General features: G+C 33.5%; 2 protein-coding genes across 2 annotated transcripts in view; one reads left to right on the top strand and one right to left on the bottom strand.

The window, feature by feature from the left end:
* The window catches only part of LOC149476771 (E3 ubiquitin-protein ligase SH3RF1-like), a 386,219-nt gene that overhangs the window by 157,750 nt on the left and 202,225 nt on the right, over positions 1-26,244 (bottom strand). The window lies entirely within an intron of this gene.
* On the top strand, positions 1,028-12,116 carry LOC149476785 (uncharacterized). The gene is made up of 12 exons (XM_089711207.1): positions 1,028-1,268; positions 1,460-1,836; positions 3,609-3,710; positions 4,712-4,846; positions 6,497-6,565; positions 6,926-7,056; positions 7,469-7,613; positions 8,092-8,235; positions 9,336-9,494; positions 10,356-10,478; positions 11,225-11,308; positions 11,914-12,116. Exons 1-12 carry the CDS (start codon positions 1,189-1,191, stop codon positions 12,027-12,029), a joined length of 1,665 nt encoding a protein of 554 aa, XP_089567333.1. The 5' UTR covers positions 1,028-1,188; the 3' UTR covers positions 12,030-12,116.

Raw genomic sequence — 26,244 nt, 5'->3', positions numbered from 1 at the left:
TTTATCACATAGAAGACGATTGTGTTTAAAACAATAATTATAAAAAGTAATATGCATGTAGGTAAATCACTTTTTTAAATTGTATTAAACAAGACGTAATAAACATATTTTGCTAGGTATTTTTATAATGTTTTTGCAACTGGCAACTGGCAAAAGTTTGTGACCGTTTAGGGATGGCGATTCTTTACGCAAAAGATCGATTTTTAAATCGATTCGAATCGTAGTCTAATGAATCGATTCACGAAAAAATCGAGGCCTACAAAATCGATTCTTAAAAAATCGATCTTTTTTTCAAGTTTGCATTTACAATGTAAATTTGTATCAATTTTACTAAAAACAAGATTAATATTGCAATTAACGAAATCTTATCAATAAAATCAGGGAATTCAAAAATAACAATTATTTTTATTACCGTATCAAACTATAAGGATATCAAACAATAACAGAACAAACTGAAAATAATAGCGTCAAAGTGAAAAATAAGAAGCGCTTTACTTATTTACTTACCTTACCTACTCTCAATTAGTTATTATTTCGCAACAAACACTACATGAAAATCTGATGAAAATCAATTATCAATCATAAAAATACTTATATTATGCTAATAACAGTATTCAATAAACGACAACAACAAATGAATAATGCAAATTGCAATATCAATCGTCACAGATTATAGATACATAAAGTCAAAGACTGCTAACGTAACTTTTTTATTAAAGAGAGGTGAGTAAAGGATACTAAACATACAGCCATCTCGCGAGTTTATGAGAAGTTAACTCTTTAACCGGCAGCACTCTTATAATTCAGGCACATTCAACTAAATGCAAATAATTGTATGGTTTATACCAAAACAGAAAAAATCGAATGTCGATTTTCAAGGGTGATATATCGATTCAGTGAATCGACACAGTACTTCATATCGATTTAAAAAATCGATATTTTCTGCTCGAAAAATCGATTCTTCGATTAATCGATCTCAGATCGCCAATCGCCATCCCTATGACCGTTTGCCGTTTGACGACTTTGACAGATGAGTGAGAATGACTTTTAGCGGGTATTGCACCTTGTCGAAGCTAAAAAGTTTAGAAAAATGTTGATTTGATTTTTATTTCATTAGAATAATTACTTATTTAATCGTTTAATAGAAAGTGTTTTACTATTAGTGTCTAAAAACTATAACTTGTGAAAATGTCGTTTTCATTCGGTACACCGTCAAGTGCTCCCGCAACCACTGGTTTAACTGGTGGTTTTAATTTTGGAGCAAACAAGTAAGTTCTAAAAAAAGTAACTATTTCAAATTTAGAATTTAGCATTTGCCAAAAAGTTTTTTAAATTCAACATAACCTCTTTTCTGCAAACTTCTTGATAGCCTTTTGGATTTTGTCAATAAAAAGTCAATGTCACGTTTGTTGCTGTACCTTTATGTGCATGTATTTAAATAAATTTATGACTATTTCAGACCAGCAACTCCCGGTTTCGGGTTAGGAGCTACATCGCAGCCTACAACTGGTTTGTTTGGCACGCCTGCGACATCGGCGCCTGCGTTTGGCACTACTACACCCGCTTTCGGGTCGTCGTTTGGCGCGACATCAACTGCCCCTACGTTTGGGGCAAGTGCTACCCCAGCATTTGGGGCAACAGCGACACCAGCTTTTGGCGCCACTTCAGCGGCTCCTGCTTTCGGTGCAACATCTACTGCCCCTGCTTTTGGCGCGGCATCAACTGCCCCGACTTTTGGGGCTAGTTCGACACCTGCGTTTGGGGCAACATCAACTGCTCCAGCATTTGGAACAGCAGCTCCCACTTTCGGTGCTAGCTCTGCAACACCTGCATTTGGTATGTTGTTTATGTTATTATGTTTAAAGTTACTAATTTTGAATAATAAACAATACTGTAGCTTTTTTTTACACAGTACACAGAGATCTTACAATTTTAACAGTTATATGCAATATCCATACTATTACATTTATCACTACATAGTATAAAACAATGTCGCTTCCTGCTGTCTGTCTGTGTTGTCCATATGTATGCTTAGATCTTTAAAGCTACACAACAAATTTTGATGTGGCTTTCAAAGAAGCTTTTAGTAATTTGTTAAGTTTTAAACAAAGCCTGTGAAACAACAGATGGAAAGTACTACTAGGACACTACGTAATTTACTAGCTTTCTGCCCGCGGCTTCGCCTGCTTTGTCTAAAACATAATAAATTATATACTAAAACCTTCCTCTTGAATCACTCTATCTATTAAAAAAAACGCATCGACATCCGTTGCGTAGTTTTAAAGAGTTAAACATACATGGGGACATAGGTTCAGAGAAAGCGACAGGGACAGAGAAAGCGACTTTGTTTTATACTATGTAGTGATAACAAAGTCACAGTCCCAGTCTACGTTCCTATGTATGCTTTAATCTTCAAAAATATGCCACACTTTTTCATGCATTTTTTATAGATAGAGTGATTCTCAAGGAAGTTTTATATTATTTGTCATATTTTACATAAAGCCCGTACATTAATAAAGAATGATTATCAAGGAAGGTTTTACTATACAGGGTAATTGGACGTGATCCTTCAAAGGGGTTATACTAGAGGTCATTTGCAACAAATTAAGTCCAGTTAACCAGGGGTCAAAAATGGATGGTTATTGAGCTATGACGGTTTTTTGATCAAAATTTAAATTACTCTGTCTTTAATCTTTTTATTTCGATCCCATGCAAAAGTAGATAACATTTGTACCTTTTTAGAAAGCTTATGAAACAAGGAATTTACGTCTTTAATTTGTACACCAAGTTTACTACATTTTTTCGAGTAATAATCAGTTGATTATTACTCGAAACAATGTACGACTACTTATGGAAAATTTACTACAAAAATAAGGTTTTATTCCACCTAACGACTACTTATGGAAAATTTACTACAAAAATAAGGTTTTATTCCACCTAACGACTACTTATGGAAAATTTACTACAAAAATAAGGTTTTATTCCACCTAACGACTACTTATGGAAAATTTACTACAAAAATAAGGTTTTATTCCACCTAACGACTACTTATGGAAAATTTACTACAAAAATAAGGTTTTATTCCACCTAACGACTACTTATGGAAAATTTACTACAAAAATAAGGTTTTATTCCACCTAACGACTACTTATGGAAAATTTACTACAAAAATAAGGTTTTATTCCACCTTAAGACCCTTTTATTTTTAAGGTGATGCAAGTTTTGGGCAAGATTTTTTTTAAAGAGATCGCTCATTCTTCGGTTAACAGTGTAGTAGTTTTTTTATAATTAATTATTTTTGGTAAAAAGGCAGAAAACTTCTTAAAAATCAAAAAACCGTCATAGCTCAATAACCATCCATTTTTGACCCCTGGTTAACTGGACTTAATTTGTTGCAAATGACCTCTAGTATAACCCCTTTGAAGGATCACGTCGAATTACCAGTCACCCTATATATTTTGTCATATTTTACATAAAGCTCGTACATTAATAAATAATGATTATCAAGCAAGGTTTTACTATATATTTTGTCATAATTTACATAAAGCTTGTACATTAATAAATAATTCATTGTAATGGGTATAAAACACGACTAAATTTTATCAAAGGTACATCAACACCAGCATTTGGTGCGGGAAATACATCATTTGGAACTGGATTAGGCACTGGAGGTTTGAACTTTGGCGCTACTACCACTGCTGCTTCTACAGGTAATTTGTTATTAACTTGATCAATGATAAATATGAAGTTTTTAATTAACTGTTGCCTGTGGTTTCAAAGTATTTATTTATTTATTTATTTATTTAACATAACATAATATTAATTCTTAGATGATATAATTTACATTGATGCAATCATAAACTCATTCAAGTTTTTCTGTGCACCATAAGCCCACAAACCGCTACATATGTTTTAATACTTATTGTTAGTTGTTAATCCTAATGAGGGTATTTAGAAAATTTTTAGTGACGAGCGACTTCGGTAATCTTGCTGGCCGTGTAAACATCCAGTATGCTCCTTTCGTGAATCTATTATATTTCTATAAATTATGTGTCACACTGCTATATACTGCCATATCACTGCTATGTTTAATCAAAATCCGAAAAATAAGTTGATATTAAGTTTTTAAATAACATAAAAGATTACAATGAAAAATATACACATGTATTAAACATTATTTACTTTGCAGTAAATTATACATTAAAAAGGCAATTTTTATCAGGATTTTACTCAGAACAATTTTATTATTATTCTACAAATTCCTAAATTTACTATGTATATACATAGTTAAAATTATTTTTAATACTAGCGGTCCGCCCCGGCTTCGCCCGTGGTACCTACATGTTTAAACTATCCTATCTCTCAAGTTGGATCAATCCATGGTGTGCAAATTTTATTATAATCGGTTAAGTGGTTTAGGAGTCCATTGAGTACAAACATTGTGACACGAGATTTATATATTAGACTAGAGTAGATAATTTTTGAAACAAAAAAAAAATCGCAGTCGGATGAAACCCATTAGAAAAGGAGGGGAATTATTAAATTGTTTTTTTATCTTTTCATTATTTTTAAAGACTTCTACCCCAGTCTATATATTAAGATAACGCCTTAGGAGTTTTATTTGTTATATTAACATTGAAAGAAAATAATTTTGCCCTTCAAAGTTCACTAATATGTAAATGTGTTAAACAACACAAACATTTTATTCCAGGATTATCATTTGGTACAACCACAACTACTAGTGCAGGGTTGGGAGGGCTCGGTGGTTTTGGGTTTGGTGCAGCCACCACAGCTCAGTCTGGTTTGGGACTATTTGCGTCTACTACCACTACTAGCAGCAGTTTCGGTGAGTTTATACAAACTAACATATTAAAAGGTAAAATAATAAAATGAAACAAAGTCGCTGTCACTGTGCGCCTGTCCCTATGTACGCTTAAAACTTATATGCTACGCTTAAAAGTATACAACAAATTAGATGGGGTCTTTTTTAATCGATAGAGTGATTTGAGAGGAAGGTTTTAGTATATAATTGAGATTTTAGACATAGCGGGGGCGGGGGGAAGCAGCGGGCAGAAAGCTAGTTATACCTATTAATACATTAATTTGTAACTACATATTAGTGACTCTCTTAATCATTGGAAGTCCAGTGAAGTATGAAATTGACCAGGTACATGTTCCAAAGGCGTTTTAAATTAAGACAATACATTCAATGAATTTATGCTGTTAATATGATAGTTTAATTTCAATTTTATGGCTTGAATTTTATTTACCTTATTGTGAACAATTTGACCCTATTCAAGGTTCTATGCACTTTTTTTTTTAATATAGGCCATGTTTTACTTTATACTCTATTTTTCTGATTATCATATTACACATTAATTATTAAGATTTAATTATTTTCAGTGCAATGAATCCTAATTCCTCATTTCCTAACATACCCATAACACAGACGTTTCAAATGCTACCACAAGTAAATGCATTTAGCCCAATCTTACATAATCAAAATATAGACGCAAGTTATACTTTGAAATCGGCAAGAAGGGATTGCTATAATATGATAACTCCTACGTGTGAGTCTTACTTCCTAATAATTAAAGTAAGAAAAAACCAAATCCGATTTTTTTTATATATTTCATTAGTAGTTGTTGTGCGAATAAGATATTTGAAATAAAAAAAGATGAATGTCTCATTGAAATGTAATTTTTTTAGCAGTGTTTGTGTGCTTTCCATTTAAATAAATACAAAATAAAATGTACTGACATACTAATAATACAGCTCAATGATTGTTATGCTTGAAACTAAATATTTTGCAGGTAAAAAAATAGAAACAATTAATGAAGGTGAAAATTTATCAATAACAGGTACAGATAATACGAATTTAATACAAATATTGATAGGTTATTGATTTTTTAAATATTCATAGAATGTAATTAGACTTATCAATAAAAAAAGAGCATATGTGCCGAGCACACCTGTCAGAAGTGAAACTTCTTTCACTAGAATCAAAGTGACGTGACGTGACGTTATTGCCATGACGTGACCTTAAAATTTAACTCTCAGCGCGCCTAAAGAAGTTTCACTTCAATATAGTATACTGTTAATATTTACAAGTGCATTTAGTGGTGGTATATAAAACCTCAATCCTTTACCAAACCTAATATCCTGTTTAACCTGGTAGTTTAATCCTGTTTAATATTTAATTTAGAAAGAAATATATCAATAATTCCTCGTTTCTAAAGACTTATAATTATATCTTTACTAGCTTGCACCTGCGGCTTCGCCCACGTGGTGATTTTTCGCAATAAAATGTAGCCTATGTTCTTTCTCAGGGTCTAAAGATTGTCTGTGCCAAATTTCATCAAAATCGGTTGAGAGATTTAAACGGGAAAGCGTAACGGACAGACAGAGTTACTTTCGCATTTATAATATTAGTAGGGATTTCCTACAAATTCTATACATTTAACTTGTATACTTAAATTTAATATTGTTTTTACAGCCACACCAAGTTTGGGATTGGGTGGATCGGTTCCCACGAGCGGTGCCCCTGGTGCTGCTGATGGAAAGAGTGAGTTTTTTGTTAAACAAACACACACACTCACTCATCTTCAATTTTACCACCTCTCACTCACACACACAAAAGTACACACACACAGAAAGGGGACCCTATTACTTTTGTTCTGTTGCCGCTATAACAAAAAATACTAAAAATAATAATAAACTAAAGGAAAACTTTTTTTTTTGCTCAATATTGAGCAAAAAGTATTTAAGTTGTGAAAACACGATTTTATGCAAGTTTTTGCGCGTTATTGACGACATCTATTTTCAAATGAAGGAATAATTATTTTCAAGTTTATGTAAAAATACAAAAAACGCTGTAGGCTATATATTATGTACCACGTGTTTTATAATTTGTTTGTGTTTTTAGGTGAACCTCCGAAACAGACTAAACTGCCAAATGAAATAGGTACCACAGTGGAATCCTTCAAGGAGTTTGTTAAAAAGCAAAAATCTCTAAGCTCCGATATCATGAGGGTTTCCATCAAGCCATTACAGAAGGTATCAAATAGCATGGAAATAAATAAATAATACTATTTTATAAATAAATAAATATTCAGGACTATTTTCACACACGGCACGATCTGATCCCATACTAAGTTTTCGCTTATGTTATGGAAACCAGATGGCTGAAATTGATATTTTTGGTTTTATGGCATTCAAATGCTTTATAAATATAAATTTATAAAGATTAAATTCGATCGCTCTGGCGGGTCACGAGTGGCTGAGTTGGTCAGGCATCCGCCCCGGAATGGCGCGAAAGGATGCGGATTCGAGTCCCGCTGAGTGATCGAATTTTTTCTATTCTTTATAAATTTATAACCAGATGGCTGATAAACATACATATGTATGTCACCGTCATCTGGTTGAATCTAAACTAAACTTTTTAAATAAATACATATTACGTTTGCAGGTGAGCCGCGAAGCAGAGTGCACGCTCCGCGCAGCCCTATCGCTGTGCGGGGAGACTGCGCGCTGCAGGGCGCAGTCCCGCCGGCTGCGAGCGTGCGCCGCCGGAGCCCTGGCCGCGGCCGAGACTGCGGCTAGGGAGCCCCTCGGTATGGACATCACTACAAACTACATATAAAACTTATCTATACTAATATTATAAAGTTGAAGAGTTTGTTGGTTTGAACGCGCTAATCTCAGGAACGATCGGTCCGATTTGAAAAAATCTTTCGGTGTTGGATAGCGCATTTTCATAGCGCATTGCAATTTCTACTTTTATTTTTGTTTGTTATACATTTTTTTTCCTTATTGGCATTTCTTGTATACTCTTTGGAAGAGGGCGCTGACTCCTGACATACAGGTTTTACCTAGTTTGGGAGTCAGAGACTTCAATATTTCAAAATGTAAAATCTTTTGTCAATAAAGAATTTTTATTTTTTTTATTTATCGAGGAAGTCTATAAGCTATATATCATCACGCTAAGACCAACAAGAGTGGACCACTGTGGGTAAAACTGCGGTTTTAAAAAGCACAGAACAAAAAGCTTGTTTTTAATACATATATATGTTTATTATTATGTTGTTACAGGCTCAGAACTTGAGGGTATAACGCCGCCGACATATGTGAAGGAACTTATTTCTGAATTAGAGCAGCAAATTATAACGTTTCGCCGGCAAATGGACGTCGCTGATAAGCAAATGCAATCCTCGCCTAAACTGCTCACTGAACAAGGTATGTATTGTACAAGAAATTATTTGGTTGATTATGTACTGTTAAAAAAAAGACGGGTTGCACTGGGGGAGTGCCGGCATAAGTGAAAACTTGATTATTAACGTTGAGCATGTTTGATATTTTGGAATGGTATCCGTCTTACGCTTTTTCGATCAGGTCGCGTGTCCTGACGCGAGTTTAAGATTTTATACCCATTACAGAATAAGTGCTCAACGCCGCTAAAGAAGTTTTCACTTCAAAAACAAAAATTCTGTCTCTGTTTATGTGCTATGTCATAGATTGTCACTCTCTCAAAAGTCCTCGGTGTATTCGGTCGTTTCATATTATACATTAGTTCTTCATTATAATTATAGGATATTTACAACAAACAAAATTTTGTTGTTGTATTTATTCAATTAGACTTCTTTTAGAAGCATTTTCGAATCGTCATTACATATTTTTAACATTTACCGATTCGGAAAGCAGTATCTATGGAGAAGAACGGGCAAGAAACTCCATAGTTGCTCTTTTAAAATCATGCCAATATTACAATTTAATTTTACATAATACGTAACTAATATCTAACTACATAATCACTACATAGTATAAAACAAAGTCGCTTTTTCTGTCCCTATGTCCCTTTATATGCTTAAATCTTTAAAACTACGCAACGGATTTTGATGCGGTTTTTTTTTAATAGATAATATAGAGTGTTTCAAGAGGAAGGTTTTAGTATATCATATTTTATTGGGTTTTAGGCACAGCGGGCGAAGCCGTGGGCTGTAAGCTAGTATATTATAATATGTAGTTAGATATATTATGTGTCATAGTGTAGCTGGGCTCTGGAGTTTCACATTATATTACAGTACTCCAAAAGTGATAATGCGCATAGAAATCTTCGTCACTATTCGGTAACTGTCTTATTCCCGGAGCGTCTGAAGACGATATGTATATAGAGTGGTTAAATGCATTTTCTTCATGCATAATATAGTAAAATTTGTTTAGTCAAATGAAATACATTTTGGAAATACGACAATTAGCGAAGATTTGCATGCGCACTATTAATTTTAGAGTACTGTACCTTTATATTCTTTAAATTTCATAATAAAACACAATTTCAGAATTAACACTCGGTATACGTCGAATGCACGAGTCGCTAGTTGCGTTGGCCGGTCGATTGCAAGCTGTGCATTCACAAGTGGAAGCCCAAAAGGAACAGTACTTGAATTTGAGGAAATACGTACTAAAGGACCCAACAAATGTCTTCGAGACACAGTCTGGTAAGCTTTTTCATGTGACAACGTCTTATAATTCGATAGAGCCGGCTGCACGCACGAAAAACATAACTCATGCAGCGTTACCTCGCTCTGAGGCGTTCCGTAAGGCTTGAAGTGCAAGCGAAAGCGCGGAACGAGCGACAAAGAAGCACAATCGGACGTTGTCACGTTCAACTACCGTCAGTAAACCGACATACAGACAACCATTTTTTTTATTATTTATTTTTCACTAGCGGTCCGGCCCTGGTTTCGCCTGTGGTACATGTTATAATATTTAGTCTTACACTTTGATGGCTATGCATATATAGAAGAAAGGTAGGTGCAAGTAACAGGTGAAATACATAGGAAAAAGCTGCAATCACCTAATGTTTCAACCTATAAAGCTGAAGAATTTGTTTGTTTATTTGAACGCGCTAATATCACTACTGGTCCGATTTAAAAAATTATTTCTATGTTAGATAGCCCATTTTGAGGAAAGTTATAGCACTGCACTGCATGTTAAACCGCGGGGCACAGCTAGAATTTTTTTAATGACGAAACAACATAAAGTACAAATGTATATAAAACTAGCTGTTCCCCGCGGTTTCACCCGCATTGCTACACTCCTGCTGGTCTTAGCGTGATGATATTATCCTATAGCCTTCCTCGATAAATGGGCTATCTAACACCGAAAGAATTTTTTAAATCGGACCAGTAGTTCCCGAGATTAGCGCGTTCAAACAAACAAACTCTTCAGCTTTATATTAGTATAGATTAAAATTTGGTAATTTATTTATGTAGCCTGTTTATGTGATTATGGTATTAAATGTATCGTTTTCTAAAATTGGTTTATAGTGCACAAGTAAATTGTTTGATGTTTTCTAGCAAACGCAAGTCTAGATCAAATACTACGAGACGCTGAGGGCACAAGAAAGAAGACGAAATCTGGTAACTTTAGCGAGCTCGGGCTGAGCAGTGCCGTGCTTTCTGACCCTCGCGCTGCTTTAGGTAAGAATTTAACATATATGTAATAGAAGAGAAATAGAATAGAATATAATTATATTTTAGTCTTGCCTATTTTACAAGTTTAATTATTATTTGATAAAAAAGCTTAAGTAAAGTTAAAGCTTGGATGCATGTAGCCGCACGTAATATTTAACTCCGTTTTGTTTTTACTTTTGTTAACGTATTGTTACTAAATTCTATGTACGCTTTGGTATTATTACTGTAAGTACAAAGAATAATTCTGTTTCAATAAATAAATAAATAAAATAAATAAGTTTGTATAGAATTTAAAACACGTATGTGTAATAGAATAGAATAAAAATTATTTATTTGCATTTACAGTAAAGAATAAATAAATAAAAAATACATATGAAAAATTTACCACGAAAAGGCGTATGTATCAATTCTTCATCATCATTATTCATTTCCAATCAAAAGTTTTATTGGTGAAAATAGATGATACAATATTTCTTTTAAATAGCAATTACATATAATTGTATAATAGTGTAATGTTTTTATGCAGGTGATATTGTAATGAAACTCAATTGACTGTAACAGCATTTATTGTATAAAAAAGCCACGAACACAACACAATTTATATACTAGTTACTATTTCTAACCTACCTTATGGCCTATACTTAACATATTAACTTATACACTGCAAATAATAGGCGTAATTATTTATTTTTTTATTTTTTTATTATAATGACATCCACAATTTTACAAATTATTATAAATATTGCCCACAGGAAATATACAACATTTGGCTGGCCCAACTCCATTCACTTACCTCGGCAGCACACTGTCTACATTCCCCGTTGCGGAGACACCCGGTATGTACTATATTATGTATTCACTAGCTTTCCGCCCGTGGCTTCGCCTGCGTTTTCGAAGAAAAACCCGTAATTCCCGTTCCCGAGGAATTTCCGGGATAAAACCTATCTTATGTGTTGATCCAAGTTACATTTTAGATTTCATTATAATCGGTTAAGCAGTATTTGCGTGAAAGAGTAACAAACATACATCCATTCTCACAAATATTCCTTATATTTATCCTACTTATATTATAAATGTTAAAGTTTGTGAGGATAGATGTGTATCTGTATGTGTATGTTCGTTACTCACACGAAAAAACTACTGAACCGAAATGAAATTTATCACATTTAAAGAGGGTAACTTGGATTGACACATAGGATAGGTTTTATCCCGGAAATCCCACGGGAACTATGCTGGTTTTTCTTTGAAAACGCGGGTGAAGCCGTGGATGGAAAGCTAGTAAAATTACATATTAGAAAATAACCTGCGTTAAAAATCTATATAGTATTTAAATGCTAAATTTTCGTAACAATTTCATTAATCACTTAATTATTATTATATGTTATTATTTTTGTTTCTGGTGCAAATAAAGTATTTATTCATTCATTCATTCATATTACAGGTTCGAACTGGCAACCCACACCGCAGACGAACGTCAATACATCAATGAATACGACCTTTGGGCAAACTGATGCCTTTCAACTACAGAAGCCTCCGGGGAAACGCGGGAAGCAATGATATTGGCGACCCTAGCTGGGCCGAATACACCGGCCCAAGTAACTGGCCCAAGTAACTGGCCCAAGTAACTGGCCCCAGCGGTTGGCGCTATACTGTGTCCATTATATTATTTGCTTTTTGACAGCTTCACGCCTATGGTAGGATTGTATTTTCTATGTTAAAATGTCATACAAATAATTATCGTACTTCATGGACAGGTACCGCCCACTTAGTGATGCCTACACAGAATTATTCAATGATGGGTCGATAGATTAAAATAATCGATAGAAATACTCTGTAAAATATATCCGATGCAGAAAAACTCTTCTATTATGTTATATAATTTAAACGTAAAGACAACCAAATAGTAAGATAGAAACCAATAAATAATAAAATATTAGTTTAGTTTAGTTTTAACATACAATGCATAGATATGTGGTCATATTATTACATATCTTATTAGTACGTTTACGTTGTAATTATTATTTACGTACCTGATTCGATTTATGATAATATTTTGAATTTATAATTGAAATGGTATCACAATCGATAATCTTTTGAACTACACTTCTGGTATCACCCGTCGAGCTTTCAAAAAGCAATTCTTATAGTGGATAGACTATAGTAGAGTTGGCACAAGAGTAAATAGTGTATAGAGACAAAGCTTGCTAAAATCGTATGTGTCACGCAGAATCGTAGCGTGCCTTGGCGCGGCCCCGTATAAAAATTTGTTTGGGGGCCCTTAGGAAGGGTAAAGATTTCTCACAAAAGAAAAAAAAAATTTGCATAAAATTAAAAGAAATATTTATTCATCATAATTATCTATCTGTCACTTATTCCAAAATTTTTACAAACAATTCAAATTAAATATACTTACACAGAAAATTGCTTTTTTTGACTTCTGTCATTTCTGAAAAAAAAAATGGAAGTTTTTAGTAATTTTTGCTTACGCACGTTGGGGGCCCCGTATAATTGATACGGCGGTAGCTACGCCCCTGGTGTCACGTGCGTGTAGTAGCGGAACCGATGCACGCGGTTGTATGAAGCACTAGCTTTCCGCCCGCGGCTTCGCCCGCGTTTTCATAGAATAACCCGCATAGTTCCAGTTACCGTGGGATTTCCGTGATTACTTATCCTATGTGTTAATCCAAGTTACCATCTATATGTGTGAAAAATTTCGTTGTAATCGGTTCAGTAGTATTTGCGTGAAAGAGTAACAAACAAACACGCATCCAACCTCACAAACTTTTGCATTTTTAATATTATTAGTAGGATTGTCTCTGTATATTATTTACTCGTGTGCTTCTAGTGCCATTCGGGCCAGTTATTAGTGCAAGATGTTCAGTGCCAGTGACAAGTGACAAGTGCCAGTTATGTGTTTGTGACCAGTGTTTATTGATGTGTGTGTTAAAAGGTGAGTGCTGATTTACTGGTAATAGTACTGGTGCCAGCTATATTTGTGCGAACACAAATATTACAGTTGATACGGTCGAACAAAATATTGTACTATCTTATTATGTGCACACTGGACTGTATGTGGTAAACTTCGAACTTGTGAAGTTCAAATACTTAAGTTCTTATCTGTTTGATTAATAATATTGTACTGCATTTTCATAGTGTACAAAATCTAAAGGTAATTAGTCAATTGAGACATTGTTTCTGTATCGCCTTCATCCATAAAGAAAATTAGAAAGAAATTATATACACATAATATGTTTGAGATAATATTAACATCTCAGTCAATGTAAGTATGTATAATTGTGTCTATTGAAATAGGTAAAAATCATTATATTTTAATTTTTAATTTAATCTAAACAAAACGTCTCGATTCAAGTGTTCAACTTCAAATATCAAGCCAAGTGGGAACTAATTTATTATATATGTATTGTTAGGATCAGCGCAGATATAGCGAATTGCAGTGCAGCGCATTTTAAATTGTCAAACTATTATCGACATTGTCCTCATCGAAATAACGTGCAAAAAAGCGCAGCGCTACTTTTCGTGTGACGCTTTGATGATCCCCGAAATAAATTGTTGTTATTTGATTTTGAATTTTATTTTAATGAGAACAATGTCGATAAATGTTTGACAATGAAAAATGCGCTACGCCATATCTGCGCCGGCTCTAAGAGCTCATTATTCAACTTTTTTATGAATGTTTTAGAAAAGCACATGACGTCTATACATTTTAAAGTAAACGTCTTATAGTGGAGCCAATTTAATAGGCAACATTTGACGTCTATCAATTTTATCTTCATAGGGTGGTAACCTGCATAAAAACATCGATTAAAGTGAATTAATCGATACGGACTTGAAACATTTGTCAATCGAACTTGAAACACATGTCAATAATTTATGATAATTTTTATTCCCAAGTAATCAATGCATTCGATTCTAGATGTCTGATTTCGATTTTTAGAGTAACGTCTCTGGTATTTAAAAATAAAAAAGGTTTATTGACACAAAATTGTAGCGACGTCAGTTCTTTAAATCAGAAATTGTTTATTATGTTTAGAATGGTTTATCAGTAAAATCAAATCCTAAAATTACTTATATCGGTCATTATTATAATAAATATGTAATCGTAATTGAAAAAAGTTAAGCAAATGTGCAGTTCTAACAAAACGAAATATCATGTTATTCTATGTTGTCGTTACTAGGTTACGTTGTTGAATTTTGTTGAACTGTCAAATGTTGCCTATTAAAATGGCTCTACTATAACATTCTGTAGACTGAAATAGCAACAGATACAACTGTTTTAGGTGCATATGCTTTTTTATAATATCATAATGTATTTTAAATATTAAATTACTCTTTGTACATACATTATGAAATAGTTAATCAGTATGTACTATAATAATACTTCTTTCTTGGATGCATTTAATTACTTTTATATGTATGTATATTAACAGCAGGTTAAAAATACTTCAATGTATAATATGTACGGTGTAATATTTTTGAATACAAATATTTTTAGTAATATGGATGGTATTTTTTCTATCAGTTTAAATACTTGTCATATTGGTTGTGTTTGCTGCTAGGATATACATCAGTTTAGCGGGTAAACAGATCAATAGATTCTATGGGAAGCTCGCAGGATATGGTGACAAGGATAGTATTATGCAATCCCTCGAACAACCATGCTTCCAGACCCAAAATATCAGTAAATATGCCTCGGAATCTGTCTGAAAGTACGGTCGGGCCGAATTTCTATCATTCGTGGTTCCGGCATTAGGTTTCATCTCATCCACTAACAACCCCATCCTCGTTCATATTTCAGTCTGAATGCATTTTTTTCGTTGTTCAACTATTAGGTTTTCGCTGCTGCCCTTATTGATTCGCTATTTTTGTACTAAAGTGTTGTTTTTATAACTTAAATGCAACAAAAACTAAAAACGCGTATCCATTCATTAAGTTGACTAAGGGCCGATTTTTCAATCCCGAGATAAACAGTCTAATAACTACCCCTCGAATAGATTTATTCAATTATTTATCTAACTCATAACGGCTCGCCTATTTTTCAATCCTGATTTATTTGATGAATAACTATCTGACCAAATATTTCCATATTGGCAGCTCTGCTCTCGGAGTGGCGAAACAAACATATTAAATTAGTCAGGTTAGAGCGGGATAGAGTCAACACTTGCAATTTGTCAACAACCGTCATTATGACTCACGTCAGGAGTGCATTTTAAGTTTGTCTTGTATTGCTCTTGTCTTCTATGATTGTTGATTGTTGTTTTGATTCGAGTAAAGAGTTTGGTTAAATTTGTGTTTTAATTTATATATTTTACGATGGAAACGACATACTTAAAGGCAGCGTTCGGCAAATTTTCAATGGCATGGTCATCAGTACTATCAAAAACATCAATTTCAATATGATTTTAATTGATAATAATTATATAGAAAGAGGTTTAATTGTTAATAATTCTACGCTCTATGTTATGACATACGAAAATATCCCAAATTTGACGCGTCAGCTGTCAACTCAAACGCCTAACCGTCGAATAGCGCGCTATCTGGCCGTTGGAGCGGCAAATAGATTTATTTCTCAAATAACGTAGTTATTCGATAGATAAGTCCTATTCGTCTATTGAAAAATTGAATATTTTGTTAACTGAAGAATAAAGTCTATCTAGCTGTTTATCTGGGCATTGAAAAATCGGCCCTAAGGGCTGATTTTTCAATCCTTGGTTAAAATTTATTCGTCGAATAATGTATTTAAAAACTACCATTTTTTTAAAAACGTATTCTAATTGCCCTTATTTGACAGTTTACGTGACATTTTAACCCTTAAATGCACAGATTTATTTATTGTGATAAGAAAAATATATAGGGGTAACAAATACGGGAAAAATAGTAAAAAAAATATTTATGTAATTTTATTATAAGTATATAGATATTTATCAAAAATCGTATGGTATCATTTTTGATACAACATGCATTTAATACCTAATCAAGTATTCGCGACCCTTAGATTTCGGGTTTTTGTTATGGGGTTTTCTATTTTCAGGAATAATGAAAATTTTCTATTTTCAGGAGTAATATATTATCACTACATAGTATAAAACAAAGTCGCTTACTCTGTCCCTATATCCCTATGTCCCTATGTCCCTTTGTACGCTTAAATCTTTGAAACTACGCAACGGATTTTGATGCGGTTTTTTTTAATAGATAGAGTCATTCAAGAGGAAGGTTTATATGTATAATAACACCCATTAAATAGTGGAGAAGTACTGTTATTTTTGAGGTTTCTAATGTGATGTCGTAAAAAATTACATTATTTCCGCTTACATTGCAAACGCAGGCTGAACCCTACGAGTTTTATCAAAATAATGTACTAAGTATTATACACATTGAAAAGGTCTACAGAAAAGTCCGCGATAGTATATGTCTATCTCTTATGGATAACCCACAACAACTTTTTTTTGTCATTTACTTTTTACGACAAATAATGGCTAATTTTCGAAGCGATTTTAACCAATACAGCATTAATCCTTAACCAATTAAATACCTTGAATACATTGTCCATTTAATATAGATCTATATGGCCCTTTACACCATATGATTTAAGTGAATATTTTCGAAGATATTACAGATTTAAAAATTGCGAGACGTAGCGTTTGCGGCGGTACCGGCCGGCCGCCCGGCTATGTATTTTATATCCGTGCAAAGCCGGAGCGGGCCGCTATGTTTTTATATACAACGTTCACAGTTTTTCTGTTGTGTATTTAGTATCAGCATTGCACCCGTGCGAAGCCGGGGCGGGTCGCTAGTTTATTATAATTAAATGTGGAACTTATTAAAACAATCAGAATTTTTTTTCGAACACAGAAAAACTTTGCATTTTTCACATTTGATGCTACTTAGAAGCTTACACCCTGGCATCATACACCGCATGCGATTATCCATGCGTATTTGTTTGTGATCAGTACCATCGTGTATAATATCTGCCGATGGCATTACCTGAAGGGTATTCCTCCGTTTAGGAGACGGTTCCTCTATAGTACTGCTACTACTTGGTCGACCTCGTGCAGGTTGGGTGTGGGTTTTATATTAACATAGAACATCTGCAAGTTCTGTTCTAAATTCTGCTAAATTCAATATATTTTTCGCAGCTATGTTTTTTTTATAGCATACCTGTTTATATAAGACCCACGAATTTATAACTGTCAAGTCAAGAAGGTGATGGAATAGCCTAATATACCACTTCCTACTTTTCATGCGGATTCTGTACCTGCCCAAGTACGAGTCCATTAAATCCACACCGCCCATATGGGCGTTATATTCTTTCACAACTTTTGGACACTGTATAAATTTCTTCCTCTTCTCAACCTTATCATAGCGTTCAATGGTGGATACAGGCTCAGCTCCTACATAAGTAGACAGCAACGTCACTTGTCTATTGTCTTTCCAACTTACTGAAGACATTTCAATTCCATTGTAGCTGGTCACATATTCTTCATAAGATCCCCTCTCCACAGACTTTGCCATCACTTGTTGCTTTGTAGGCAATTTACAAGATTTGCCGAGACGGTTTCTTTGCACGGTTCCCAAACACCATATGCCTTGTTTTGCCAAATAGTACATGAGTGGCAAAGAGGTGTAGAAATTGTCAAAGTAGACAATGTGATTCATTCTTCTTGGAATGGCTCGCGAAAGTTTTATAACGACATTGCCAACAGTTCCTACATCTGTTTCATTTTCTAACATAGGCTCATTGTCCTTTCCTGAGTATATAATGAATTTATAGGCATAGCCCATCAATGAACAAAGCATGAACAATTTGAAACCCCATTTATGTGGTTTCAAAGGTAAATATTGTTTCATAAAATGTCGGATTTTTGTAGCGCACATTTGCTCATCGATGGATAGGTGTTGATCCAACGGTATGCTAGAAAATTTTTCGTTTAGATGATCAATAACTGGACGCAACTTATGAAGTTTATCGTGATTGGGATCGTTTATAGGTTTGTGCATATCGTTGTTATTAAAATGAATGATGCGCCTTATTTTTTCAAACCTTGTTACAGGCATAGCTTCAGATATGGTCCGAAAGCCAAATTTAGTATGCCAATAGGAACAAACGTTTGGGTAATGGTATACAGACATGAAGATCAATATCCCCATATATTTACGTATCTCAACATCAGTCACACAATCAGGACGATCTGGTTGCTTTTGAACGGAGTATCTGTTCGATTCTTCAGTGATATTGCCGATGAAATCCGGAGTAAAATAATAGGAGAAAAATTGAAAAGGCGTTTCGAGTGTCATTATTGATGCAGGAAAATCATTACAACCTTGAAATCGTATGTTATCTTCTTGGAATATAAGTGACTGCTTTTTCCATATAAGCCTTTGCACATCAATATTATCACGAATTGGTTGGCTACTACTAGTAGTATTATTGCTTATACCTGGCACAGGGTCATCAATCAATGCAGGATCTTCTATCAAAGGAGGGTCTTCTATCAAAGAGGGGTCTTGCACATCGGCTACAGTTTCAGATTGTTCATTGTCTTCCAGTACGGCTCGCAGCTCTGCAGTAGTTAGAATTTGTTCAAAATCGTTTTCATCTTCTTCATTACCATCCTCGGATAAGTAACCATCTTCTAACTGGCTTAAATAATCTTCAATATCTCTATCGGTAATTCGTTTACGTTCCATTCTACAACAAAATGCATAAAAAGCTCAAACCCGCAACCAAGCAAAAATGTAACCAAATCAAAGTCCCAAATGCATGATGTCTCATTTTTGATACAAGCAAAAAAAAACAATTTTTTTATTTATAATGCGAAATTCGAATGAAAAATATTATGTTACCAAATTACCAATCCATGCAATCAAAGTACTTACCTATAATAAAATATTTTTTTTATCTGGATTAGCTTCAAGATTTATTCAATAATGCGCGATGAAAACTTTCAAATTCACTTGTTGTTAAAATTTGTAACTGTCAGCGAACAATGACATATGAACGCATTACGAAATGGCGGACCAATCACAATGCTTTACTTTTTCGTTCAGAAACTACTATTCTTCTAAATTACTTATAAGTCTAAAATTATGCGTAATAAAAATTTAAAGGGCTCTGAATCGTATAAAACTTTCCGTTTCGTTTTTATAATATAATACAATACACAACAATATGCATTTAAGGGTTAATATTATCGTGTAATACTTTACTAGACGGATAAGTTTTATCCAAGCATTGAAAAATCGGCCCTAAATGATTTTCTGTGGGCGAATGGTCAAATTGGTGTATGGCAATAGAACTGAATATGTTAGTGTTAATGAAACTACGCTACACCTTATTTGTTATTTGGGTCTAGCTCACTGATGATTGACACAAATTTTTTTTGGAATTGCTTATTGTTTCTCTGATTTCTAATTTGGCCACTTTACATATTTGGATCTTTGGATGGACATGCAAGCCCACCTTTATCTTTTCATAAAATAAAATCATACGTATGACAAAGGCTAAATTCTTGCAACGACAAAGTATTGTTACATTCAGAACATTTTATTGTTTTACCAAGTGCTCGTACCACATATCCAGCAATGTATGTTATAATTTGCTCGGTAAACTCTGTCATTTTTGGCATCGTGGAACAAAAATGAGCAAAATCTTTTAAAAGTACTCATATTCAGATCGTTATTTTCGATGACCTCAGTAAGGGTACCGCGTGATGTACTATTGATAACTTTAACATCTGAATAACAATTAAGTATTGAAATCTTTTCTAATTCTATGCAATTTCCAGTGTTTTATAAAAAGCTTGAAATTGCTTTGATTTGTATGGTTATTACGCCGTGGGCCCGTATATTACAAAAAAATAAGTCTAGGTGATCTTGACTGAATCTGTACATCTGTACTTAATTTTCTCTTTTTCTATTAACCTGGCGAGCATGAGGTGTAACAAAGTTACATCATCATATAATGATGAGATCACAACAATTTTTTTATGAAGTTACAAATTAGATGAATTTAACAAAAAATCTTTATTCTTTGGAATGTAATCAACTTAAAATTAAAAAATAATGAGAGCTTCTTCTTAAAAAACATATAAGTAGTTTTTTTTGTTAAAAAATATACTAATCACTAGTGTCAAAATCAGCACAATTTTTGCACATGAATTTTGCATGCTCCAGACATAAGGGCTTGTTACAAGTTTTGCAGGAGTATTGGTTTTTTTGTCTTTCTTGTTAGGACAAACCTGACATCTGACATATCGTCCGGGTGCATTCGCAGGTCTAGATGAGGACTCTCCAAGCTGTTTTTCGATTCTCTGGCGGATGTAACTTGGAATATGCTTTTTTGATTTTCTTTTATGTAGGTGTTCGGAAATCATTAATAAGCCCAAGTTTCGAATGAATTATGTTCTCTTGATGGAAACATTATTGTTTTCTTTATAAATAATGCAAGCATTGATAGCCGCCATGTTCAAAACACCATAGAATAAAGTCATAGGCCACCTTTAGAATAAAGGCATAGGCGACTAACATTGTAACTGGCGCTCAATTCATCAACCACGTCAACGCCAGCTTTCGTCGAGTTATAAAATGTTATCATTTCGGGTTTTTGTTTCTCGCATGTAGAATCATCTATTGCATTATCATGATTCATAGTTGACATAACAATAACCACCATTGTTGTTCTTTGGCGCAAGAAACAAGTGTTATATCCTTTTGAAATCCAAAAAGTGAACTATTTGGTTCTCTGTTAGTTCTAATAAAAATTTCAGGAATCTGTCGCTTGTTCTTCTTTACGGTTCCAACCACGTTCCAACCGACGTAAGGAGATGCTCATGTAGTAGATGCAGCATTAGCTCATATCCCGTGAACCAGTTATCAAAAGTTATGTTGCGATGAGATTGTGAAACTGGTTGAATAAGTCTCTCCAACACCTCAAAGGGTCTTATGGTCTAAGAGCCCGTGGGAGATTGTCCTGCACCGATCTGATAACCAGATAACGTCTTTTTAAATAAATATTTTTTATAAACATATATGCCTATAATTGCTTGCCTATTGAAAAGTGGTAATGGGTATTTTTAATTAAATTAACTTTTATCGACTTCTTTTTCATACTTTTGATAACCAAATGTTTACACTAAGACATTTTTTAATAAACCCATCGCTGCGAGCATTTGGTTTTATTTCAGCATACACTTGATATTTTTTGTTCAAGGAATTGTATCTAGATGAATCTAATGCTGCGGCGAAACCTGAACACTGCTGGGTTCCATAAATTAATATTTTTCTCCCAGATACACGTGGTGCTGGACTACAGACAAACGTTGAATTGTTCGGCATTCGGGAAACATCCACTTTGAAATTGTGCAAACGTTCAGTAATTGAAAGTATGTATTTCTTTACATGCCATATCCAAACTGCATTGCAGTTGCGTAATTTTTCGTTAAAGATATTCCATTTTAATTGTATCCTTGAAATGGGCATGTTTATAAGTAACGGGCGAACTTTGTAATGATTGAGTAGAAAATGGAGAAAGTTCATTGCAACATGGGGATGAATTTCGCCTATTCTTTGGATATTTTGGTGCTTTGTTTTGCAGAGGAGTCAATTTTTGAAAGCATTTTAATATATTTAATTCTGTACTTATAGTTTTGACTTGTTTTCGTTGGTAAATATTATCCATTTTTAATTCATCAGTTTTTTTTAATATGTATATTGAATTTCACATCGGAGTTGGGAAACTTCACTATTAATTTTATATCTTGGATTTTTAAAAGGTCATTTTGTGATAACGGTTGTAAAGGTTGTACCTACTAACTTTATGCTACGATTTTGCCCCCCACAAGAATCAGCGCATAAAATGAGTTCCGTTACTGGGGATTTTATGTTATTTAAAATGTACTTTCGCAAGCAGGATCCAACTTCTTGCGTACCCTTTCCACCCTCATGTTCAAGCCATAAGTTAAAAATTGAGCGTTTTCTGCTTCCTACATAAATCCCCAAATTATACAAATTTAGCTGCCGTTTAAAATAAGCTATATTAGTTGGTATTTTTGGAAGTGGATGGGTTTTTTTGCATGTCAAAAGTGTTTCTACAGTATCTCTTTCTAAAGCCAAACTCAGATCGGCTTTCATTCTATTTCTAAGCTCTGAAGCTTTATTAATATGCAAATATCGTTGCTTCTTAGCTTCTTCAGCATGTACGCTTGTTAAGGATTTTATTTTAGCTGCAAAAGTATCACAAGTTTTACATGTGTCAACTTTTTGGGGCTTTAAATCTGAGATTAAAATTTTCATAAAATATTTTCTTATATGTTGCAAGACTCGGTAAGTCTTCATTTGTCGGATACTTAGCTTTAAATAAATCATACATTTTTAATTGGTTGAGTTCAGTATTCAAATAACGACTATCAGTCTTGCCTCTACAATAATGGCTAACATATTTGGGAAACAAATCAATATGGTCAACTATTCTTTTAATATTATCTTCACTGATTTTATTTTTGTCACCACTAGCAGTTCCCCTATTATCTTTAAAATTTGACGATCTTTTTTTTTTCTGCATCGCTACATCGATTCTACTTTGACAAATGCCAAAGGTTTTCAAAAACGTTTTCTTACATATTTCTGTATCACAAAGCATATGTATTTTCGTGAATATATTCTCTTTGAATTAGAAGAAGTATAAGTTCTAGGCTTCTAGCTTTATAAGTTTGTGTTACTTTACCGCAAATGAAAGCACACCGACCTTCGTTCTGAGCAGAAACAATGTTCTTCATCCGTTGGCGCGACTAGTGTCTCCTGACTTTCGAAAACTTTATTGTAAAATTCCAGGTGTGGTGAAGCTGACCAGTCCGATCCAAAATGTTTGCTAAGAAGTTTCTTCACGTCTTATAATTTGTTTTTATTAACAGGTACGATATTGGACAAAGGTTTTGGGTTTATCATGGAGATATTTTTTCCACCTTGACATATAGTTTCAAATTTACCCAGGTCTGTTTTATAATTTAGCTCTCCACGTATTAGAACATTATCTTTTTGTTTTGAACGTCTTAATATAAACCTTTTACATTTTTTAATGCAATCGAATTTGAAAATTTCGAAATTGAAGTTTCATACTGTTACACTACAAAATGTAATACAAGATATTGATAAGCAGCAGCAACAACCTGTCCTCGTCCAATACACAGAAGACGAGTCATCTAATTTGGTAAATATGCCATCAAGTGGCGTTCCCGCACAGTTGATAATTTCTAGATCTCAACATGATACGCTACATAATATAACACAGCCTCAATATGAACAAAATGTAACACAAAATAACGTTGATCCGCAGCAACAACCTATCCTCGGCCAATACACAGAAGACGAGTAATCTAAGTTGGTAAATATGCCATCACAAATTGTAAGTGGCGTTCCCGCACAGTTGATCATTACTAGATCTCAACATGATACGCTACATAATGTAACACAACCTCAATATGAACAAAATGTAACACAAAATATCGATACCCAGATTACCCAGCCTACCCAGCAGCAACAAACACCCTCCAACCTATCCTCGGCCAAGACACAGAAGACGACAATACGTTCACTTTTCAGGTCTTATAGAACTAGAACACCTAACGCTATTTTTTAAAATTCATTGATATGATTTATGTAAGTTTTATGTAAGTTTCAGTTTCTAAATAAATGTCGTTGCTTTCAATAAGATTTTATATAGGCTCGAAGAACATATATCAATGCTTCGCAAACATCCATGACTGCCTGGCTTATTGAGGCGAGCGACATTATAGCCGCAAACCTTACATTTTTAAAGTCTCTTCCTGTTGATAAATAATGCATAGTTAAAGCAAATTTTTCTCTTGCGGTAGTAGCTTTTCTAATCACTGTATGTTGCTTTTTAAAAATGGTGTTACCATTGTTAGAAGTTCTTCAAAGCAGAAATCGGGCATTCGAAAATAATTCTCGTAATCATCCATTTCGCCATGTAGTTTAATTTCGGCCATTAAATTCAAATGGGTGTACCTCTCTCTTTGTAGGTACCAGTTTTTTGACCATTTTGTTCTCTTAAATCTCACTACAAAAAAAATCTTGAAAAGCAAGCGCAACATCAGCACTTTTGTCAATGACCCTACCAGCATTCACATGTTTTATGGTACTATTTGATTGGTTTTTACCCATTTCACCATTAGTAATTGCCCAAACCGTTTTAAATTTGTTATCAGAGTTGCGTATTTTATCTCTGACATACAAGCACTTGGCAGTGAAACAAACTTTTTTAAAAGTTTTTGAATAATTTCTAACATAACTAAGAAATGACAAGTCTTTGTTATATTGCTTCATGCCATATAACTCATATAAAACGTTCCTGCATCTGTGTATACTAGGTGTTGCCCATTGGCTAAACGGTTAATCCTTGGTAATACTTAATGATTTAACTTTAAAGATTTTTTCAAACTCATTATGAATTAAATTAAAAAGATTTGTAAACATTTCTCAAGGATTATTATGGAAGGATTGATCATTCAGGCCAGGCAATTTATTATTAATATTATCTCTAAATTTATGAATGCCTTTTTTAGTTATAGGCCTAACATTAATTCTTTTAAATGTAGGTATGTAATCCCATTCAAAAACTACTTTCTGGCCACAGTGATCCGAAGTGAGTGTATTGAGAATACTTTTTTCTAAACAGTTGCAATCACAGTAAACATTATCAATACAAGTTGCAGAACTAGGTGTAATTCGTGTGGGTTCATCAAAAAGTTTGTGTAAATTAAATGATTGAAATAAATTAACTATTCGTGTTGCCGTTTGTGTGTGTGAAAGTAAATCAATATTAAAATCTCCACATACTATATATAACCTTCTTTTCACTTCTGCTCAAACGCTTTAATATTTCTTCCATGACTGTCTCAAACATATTATAGTCACTGGAAGGAGGCCTATAAACGCAAACAATAATGTAACGCTCAAGTTCAACACAGGACAGTTCAATGGTGCGTTCTACAGAAAGACTAACAATGTCAGTTCGTTCTTTGCTTTTTACACTTTTGTGTACTAAAATAAGAGAACCTCCATGAATAGCATGTTTCCTAAAGTATATACTTTTTAACTCATAATTATCAATATTTATTTACAACTGACATTGTTTAAGCCAATGTTCCGTTACACAAAAAACTTTAATACTATAATGATTTAAGAAAAATTCTATTTCTAATAATTTGCTAGCCAAGCCTTGAATATTTTGATGTACAATGGAAAAAAGGCTGCTTAGCTGTTGTCTTATATACTAGTTTAAATCTAGCTTAGGGCTAAATTTTCTGTCAACACTTAACCTAGGTTGGTGTATATAATTACTACTACATAAAATTATAGTAGATCGATGGTCTGATACAGAATATGTACCAGACTGGTTAATAATTTTATATGCTATTAACATAGCAAGTTCTCTCTTATGTCTAAATGGCAGATACACTGTATTCCTTGTCAAACAAAAAGATTTTATACCTACATGAATTTATGTCAAAATATATAAATGCATCACTATGATGATTTGTTAAGTTATATAATTTTAAGTTAATATTATAGATAAATCTATTTTGATTTTGTGTCAAACCAGGCAAATATGGTAAAGTACACAACATAAATTTGCATTTTGTCTCACTACTAATTTTTAACATTTCTTGAAATCCTATATCAATGTCATGTTTTTTTAAATTAAAACTATCTCCGTATAATATAATAACAATACTAT

The sequence above is a fragment of the Colias philodice genome, chromosome 26 (genome assembly GCF_061535455.1).
Source record: "Colias philodice isolate Cphi_HAF_F1 chromosome 26, ilColPhil1 Martin Lab GWU primary, whole genome shotgun sequence".
Lineage (NCBI taxonomy): Eukaryota > Metazoa > Arthropoda > Insecta > Lepidoptera > Pieridae > Colias > Colias philodice.
The sequence above is the reverse complement of the archived record's forward strand: the minus strand, read 5'-3'. Positions and strand labels throughout refer to the sequence as shown.

Coding starts and splice junctions, on each gene's coding strand:
- LOC149476785 (XM_089711207.1), top strand. CDS start 1,189: ATGTCGTTTTCATTCGGTACACCGTCAAGTGCTCCCGCAACCACTGGT. Junction 4,847..6,496: donor CACTACTAGCAGCAGTTTCG/GTGAGTTTATAC, acceptor TTGTTTTTACAG/CCACACCAAGTTTGGGATTG. Junction 6,566..6,925: donor TGGTGCTGCTGATGGAAAGA/GTGAGTTTTTTG, acceptor TTGTGTTTTTAG/GTGAACCTCCGAAACAGACT.